The sequence below is a fragment of the Dendroctonus ponderosae genome, unplaced genomic scaffold (genome assembly GCF_020466585.1).
Source record: "Dendroctonus ponderosae isolate FM_Combo_2020 unplaced genomic scaffold, Dpon_F_20191213v2 Dpon_F_20191213_10, whole genome shotgun sequence".
Classification (NCBI taxonomy): domain Eukaryota; kingdom Metazoa; phylum Arthropoda; class Insecta; order Coleoptera; family Curculionidae; genus Dendroctonus; species Dendroctonus ponderosae.
Genome location: NW_026017111.1, coordinates 4,486,154 through 4,492,485, shown reverse-complemented (window position 1 = coordinate 4,492,485; position 6,332 = coordinate 4,486,154). Strand labels below are relative to the sequence as shown.

The 6,332-nt window shown below is 40.3% G+C and overlaps 2 protein-coding genes across 2 annotated transcripts in view; one reads left to right on the top strand and one right to left on the bottom strand.

The window, feature by feature from the left end:
• Positions 1-591: 591 nt before the first annotated feature.
• On the bottom strand, positions 592-4,034 carry LOC109545697 (basigin). The gene is made up of 7 exons (XM_019916526.2): positions 3,749-4,034; positions 2,384-2,510; positions 2,144-2,325; positions 1,875-2,092; positions 1,723-1,819; positions 1,531-1,666; positions 592-1,239 (listed from the first exon to the last, which is right to left on the bottom strand). Exons 1-7 carry the CDS (start codon positions 3,807-3,809, stop codon positions 1,188-1,190), a joined length of 873 nt encoding a protein of 290 aa, XP_019772085.1. The 5' UTR covers positions 3,810-4,034; the 3' UTR covers positions 592-1,187.
• Positions 4,035-4,380: 346 nt separating this feature from the next.
• Positions 4,381-6,332, top strand: part of LOC109545698 (ubiquitin-conjugating enzyme E2 R2) — a 6,046-nt gene continuing 4,094 nt past the window's right edge. Inside the window, exons 1-2 of the mRNA XM_019916527.2 lie at positions 4,381-5,174; positions 5,343-5,429. Coding sequence (XP_019772086.1) covers positions 4,992-5,174; positions 5,343-5,429 — 270 coding nt within the window. The 5' untranslated portion in view covers positions 4,381-4,991. The remainder of the gene's footprint in view (positions 5,175-5,342; positions 5,430-6,332) is intronic.

Genomic DNA, 6,332 nt, shown 5'->3' with positions numbered 1-6,332 from the left:
AAGTGTGTCGCAGGATACCCTCTAGGTGATAGTTCTTGATTACTTTTTGATAAATAATTCGTTCTTATTGCGAAATAGGAGAACTATTTATCAATTTTAATCATCATTTTTTAAAGACAAAAATTTTTGAGGCGAAATACCCAAAAAGAAGTTTGTAAAAACAACATTTTATGTGCAATAATACTTCTAGAACCTCTACAATTTAACTGTTCATTTCCTTGGTGTCGGCACTGCGCTATGAACTTTTTCTCGACTTATTGGCCAATAAATTGCGGAAAAGTTTGCAGCGTTGTACAATAATATCGGCATACGAATTGTTATGTAAGAGTATATAAATTTTAATAAATGTTTTAGACGAAGCATTCATCTTTCCGTTTAGGTAGTTTTTATGCAGAGATTTTCGGGCTTTCAGGATCCTAAACAATTTTTTAAAGGCGAGGACGCATTTGTGCATAAACGTCCATTTTCAATCAGGATTATGGGCGATTTTATGAAACTATTGGTGGTACGCAGATACACTTAAAATATGTTTTTTATAACTGCAACGTACTAATAAATGCCGAAAACATTCGGCAATAAAACTTGCAAGTCTTCGTTTATTACTTTAATTCAATTAAGACCAGAACACTAATAATAGTAATAATAATGAATACGAATAAATATTCTATTCTTAATATATATTTATCTAATTTTTAACATACCAACAATACAGGTGTATTTGCATAGTTTCTTTACATAACGGATACACGTTTAATCCTGACATCGAGTTCTACATTTAATAAGGCAAAATGTTTATTTACAATCGTGGAGAGGCAAAGAACGTTAATAAAAAATATTCAAACAAAACATCTTCCTAAATAATAACAAAGAAAAAACAAATTCACAAATCCAGTAAGAGACTTGGACATGTGTGCCTATATACACCATCAACAAATGGTCCTTTGCATGGGGAAACACTATTTAAGTACCACTAATAAAGGCGATTTTTGTCAAAAATTACGCTACCACAAGGCCCAACGTACCTAAATCTAATTCGAACTCCTATGCTACTTTATAAGTTACTTTAAAGCTCCCAAACGTGTTAAAATCAAACTATTCGCTTAGTGATAGAACTTTCCTTCTTTTGGCTATTTAGTTGAAATGAATGTTGTGGTTGCTGATAAAACATGTTTGAACATAAGTCCCTTTTATTGTCTATGTCGCAGGCTGGCGTCTTTGCCGTGGTCAGGGGTGTTTTTTCTGCAAGACAAAATTCCATTAGGCTACCGCTTATCCGAAACAACAACAATTTTCTCCAAAAGTAAAATACTTTTATTTATGTGTTTGTTCTTCTAAATAAGTGGACGGCAATGTTGTCGTAATTTTTCTTGTAAAATTAGGAATTGAATAGAAATTCAATTGTAAGTCTCGAGACCTTAACATCGAGGTTTTAGCTGCAGTAACCACATAGAATCGTTTTCCGAACGTCTCACAAAGCAAACTTTCACATTTTTTTCCGAATGTCGCGCTTAATGAAAAAACAGTACTTACTGATCGGGGCTTTGGTCAGTGTCGCTCTCCTCCAGTTCGGTCTTGTTGCGCTTCTTCTCGTAGATGATGATGATGGCGCAAAGAATGATCACTTCGGCGCAAATGCCCAAGAACGGCCACAAAGCAGCAAACTTGTCTGATATCAAAAAGCAATTAAGACCTGCCTCAACTGAGCAAATTCGGCAGAATTACCTTTGACTCGGATCACGCTGTGGGTGATGACAAAATCGCCCTCATAGAACCGATTGGTGCCCGTGCAGAAGTACAATCCGCGGTCATTCTTGTTGGCCTGCGACGAGCAAAACAACGCATTAAATTGCCTGGTTTAGAAGATAAATCCTCACTTTTTCGATGAACAGCACGCCACTCTCAATGGTGTTGCCCGCCTCGTCTTTGTAGTCCTGGATCTGAACGCGATCGTCATACGAGCCATTGTAATTCGTGCTGTTGATGCTCCAGGTGAGGACTGGAGGAGGATTTCCCAGCACGCTGCATTCGATGCGCAGTTTCTCCTCCTCAATCACATTGATACTGTCGGTCTTGATCTTCACGTCAATGGTAGCTGCAAATTGCCAACTGAAGACCGAGTATTTCACTCACTCGCTAAACTTACAGGCTACTTGAATCTGAGCGGTGGACTTCAGTTGGCCGTCTATCAACGCTCCGCATGACCAATTGCCGGTATCGTGATAGTCGGCAGAATCAACAGTGAGGGTGAATTGAGAGCCGCTCTGGGACGCTTTGTAGCGCCCCTTTAAGTTGGATAGTTCGCTGAGCAAAACGCCATTTTTTCTCCTAAAATAGCAATAAAAACCGCTAGAAAACTGCCACTGGGACTAAAGCACTCACTTACCATTCCACGATGGCGTTTGTTGAAGGCGAGCCATCAACAGTAACGTTGCAGTTTAAAGCAAAGGTCTTTTTTCGGGAGAAAAGAACTGCACTGTGAGATGAGGACTTGTACTCGGTTTCAATCACAACTGGCAAAAGAAAAGTTTGTTAAAATCTTGCTACTTCATAAAACATTCAAATTTGTCGTCATACAACTGGGTAAATAGCTGATGGGTTTTCGGCTGTTGAGTCTTGGCCTATAAAAGTGGCTCAACTCCACATTGACGACTAAACAAGCATTGTAAAGTCATTAAAACAAGGTAAAGTGAGTGAAGATAATAGCTAGGGCGTCAGTAGAGCATTAAGAAGTGCGCAAACAAAGATAATAAATTACAGGTAGACATTGATCGAATATCAGTATTCTGTTTGATAATAAGCAGTTTCAAAACCAATATTTCTGAGATAAAGCTGTTATCTCTTCTGGCGTTCTGGCAAAATAAGCATTGGAAAATTCTTCTGTTGTTTGAAACTGATAACTTTCGAGACCTGAGACATAAATTCAGTTTCACTGCCTCAGACTCGGACAAGCCAACACCGTCTTAATGCCCCTTATTAAGACGGTGTTGGACTATCTCATCAGTTGCAAGAAATGAGCGTCAAAATCACTCTTAAATGAGTAATAATAAATAGCATCAAATGTTTCTTACTCAAAAAAAAAATGTTTTTTAAGCTATAAATCATTATTCTCCACAAAATCCCCCTTTCGGGGCGCTCGAATTAGTCAAATCGGCCTAAATTAGCCCCAATAAAGCGATAATTCCAAGCAGTTTAGACGTTGAAACCCATTGTAAAACGCGAAGAGACGATAAAAGCATGCCAGCAAACTAATTTAGGCAATTAATGCTTGGCAAATAGATAATTATGCTCCATAATCCTACGGAAAATGTTGCTCTTGGTTGGGGGGGATTTTCAGAGCAGTTGATGCTCAAGTTTAAACAAGTCGCAAAAGCCCTTACACGTTACATAGAAGTATTTTTGCAAAAATAATGTCTAGATCTAAAACCCGTTGACTTGCAGAAGCTCTAAAACGAAAACTCGTCCCAGATTTCGATGTTTAAGTGCAAAACCTTGACTATTTTTAGCACCAAACATAATCAATTTACCAACACCCATATTGCCGCTACTGCTTCATTTTATGTTGCAAACGCCAGGTAGTGGCCTGGACACGCAAAGTTAAGCACAATTAAAGCATTTACCGCTAGAAATAGAGAAAATCTAGTCAAGTCCTACACTGACACTGACATTGTAGGTTAGAAATACAGACGAGAACAATTGATTTTTTGCTCTCGTTGCGTGAAACTACAACAGAGCGATCGGGGGGACTTACCATTGTCAGCCCATGCCTGGTTCAGCACGAAAAACACCGCAAAAATACTTAAAAACTGCATTATAAGGCGGAGCCCCACTGTAACTGATGGACAAAATGGAACAAACACTGACAGTTTTCAGAAGGTACTATCTGTTACAACAGCGCATTGAGTTCGACTAAGAACCCACTAAGCTTTGAACTGAGAGAACAGCAGTACAACGAGAAATCTAATCAGCAGCAATTAGACGAGCAATTGACAATTACAACCTCAAACTCAAAGCTGAAATTTACGTAATTGCGACATTGACGTCACTGCTGTAAACGTCACATCGTCATCGTCCACTGATGGTGACATCTAGGTGAAGTTTTGCGCAATCGTAATTTTCAGGTTTTATATATGATACTCTCTACTGAAGAGTGAGGTCAGAAGGAAGTTTCGTGAGTTTTTTTCGCTGGTAAGCAATACGTTTTGAGGATTTTTTGGTTAAAAATTGTTTTTTTGCGGCTTATTGATGCAATGCGAGCGCCCTCTAGGGACGGTTTGGCTCCAGTGCTGGTGCAGTGATGGCCGAGAAGTTTAAAGGAAAATGTGTTTTGAAACGCCAATTGGTTGCCTGCCAAGCGGAAGTTTTTGTGAATGTTTACTGATTAGCACCTGGAATTTTTTTAAAGAAAGACGAATTTTTGCTGTCCCACTAGCGCGGTTGAGCCAAAGAAAGTGTTGTTTTAATGCCAGTTTTGATGACAATAAAAATCAAGGTGAAAAGTAACAATTTCTAAATTCAAAAACAGGATTTTGCCCAATTTTTCCAATTGCCCACCCAGCAGGGTAAACTGTATTGACAACTGCCGAGAGAGACGGGGAGAGTCCCCAGCTGATTTTCAGGCCTGATCCAGTGAGTGCGACCGAAACAGTGGTATGAAGAGTGGGAGCTCCAATCACAGACCGTCATTCAGTCTCAGTGAGTGAAAATCGTTGAAAGGCGAAAGGTCCATTGTCGTGACGTCGATTGGTAGGACAAAAGCGCTTTGTTTTTGTTGATTATTTTCATTTCCTTCGCTTTTGGGGCTGTGCTAGTCGATCAGCAGCAAAGTCGCGTTTTTCCAGCTGAAATTCAAGTGGCCGCATTAAAGTGCATCGTCAGATCGCCGTATTTTAGCTGCTGTGTGTTTAATGGCGTCATTCCAATTTTCCTGAGGGCCGTTTCAGTGGAATTTTCTATAAATCGTCGGTGTTTCGAACAGTCCTGCCGTGCGAGGCATGATGGCCGCTCCCAGAGCCAACAGCAGTGCTTTGCGTGCATTGGCAGTCGAATATAAAGGGTTGCAGGAAGAGCCAGTGGAGGGTTTTCGCGTCAAGCTCGTCAACGACGACAATCTCTTCGAATGGGAGGTCGCTATTTTCGGCCCCCCCGACACTCTCTACATGGGAGGCTGCTTTAAGGTAAGAACGCCACTGGATAACGGTAAAGGCCGTCTTCTAATGTTGGTCAGAGGTGAAACTTTTAATGATATTCAACTGCAATAGCCGTTAATTAAAACATCCGAGGTTGCTTCCAATCTACTCAGCCACTAGTTTCTCAATTTTCATCCATGAAACCTTCTTTTGCAGGCAAGAGTGAAGTTCCCGGCCGACTACCCCTATTCTCCACCCTCCATCAGGTTCTTGACCAAAGTCTGGCACCCGAACGTCTATGAAGTAAGTCATTCGTGTTTTACACCAAACTTCCTTATTTAATGTGCGAATCATAGAGTAAGTAAAATAATTTTACTTTATGGTGCGAATGCTTAACCTATCTGCGACCTCTTAAGCCCGTGTCCCTTGCATCCGTTTGTACGATGGTACGAAAGTGTTTCTATTGGTTGGAGATCTGTCAATTCGTACGACGACGGACGGATTGACAGATCTCCAACCAATAGAAACACTTTCGTATCATCGTACAAACGGATGCATGGGACACGGGCTTTAGCCAGCAGGTAAGGCGATCTGAGATCTAATGAGGAGTGTGAATTTCCCCAGTATTGATCAAACGTAAAAGGAGCTCTCTTTCATTATACAAGAGAAATTGCATTTTCATTATACAATTGGAGCCAAACAGAGCATGACCAATATTTGCCACTTTTACCGTTAGGAAGGACGATAATCAGCTCAGAGGTTTTTCACTTGAACTTATGCATAAAATTCACCGTCAAGATTGTCGGCTTACTTTATACCGGTATTGTCGACTTCCTGTACAGCCCGTATATGTGGGCCTGTTTATTGCTAACGTAGGTCCTGTAATTGGCTGGTTGAATAGCTCGAAAGCAACCGCAATTGGTGCTGATTTTTGCAACGAAAGTTCTGTGGGGGCTAGGCACTGTTGCTGCGTTCTTGATTTTCTTTATTTACCTACTAGTTGGAATTAGCTTGTCTGGTGTTTCAATTGCTTGGGAATCTCCAGATAATTCCCCAAGTTTTGTTTGATCCCGGTTCAGAAGCCCTCCAGGGTTTCCAATCGAATGTAAATGCCGCTCATTTCCTCCATACAAGGTGATCCAAAATTGGCGCCCACTTAGAGAAAAATATTGACATTTTTTTTTTCGAAATTTTCAAGAAGATATT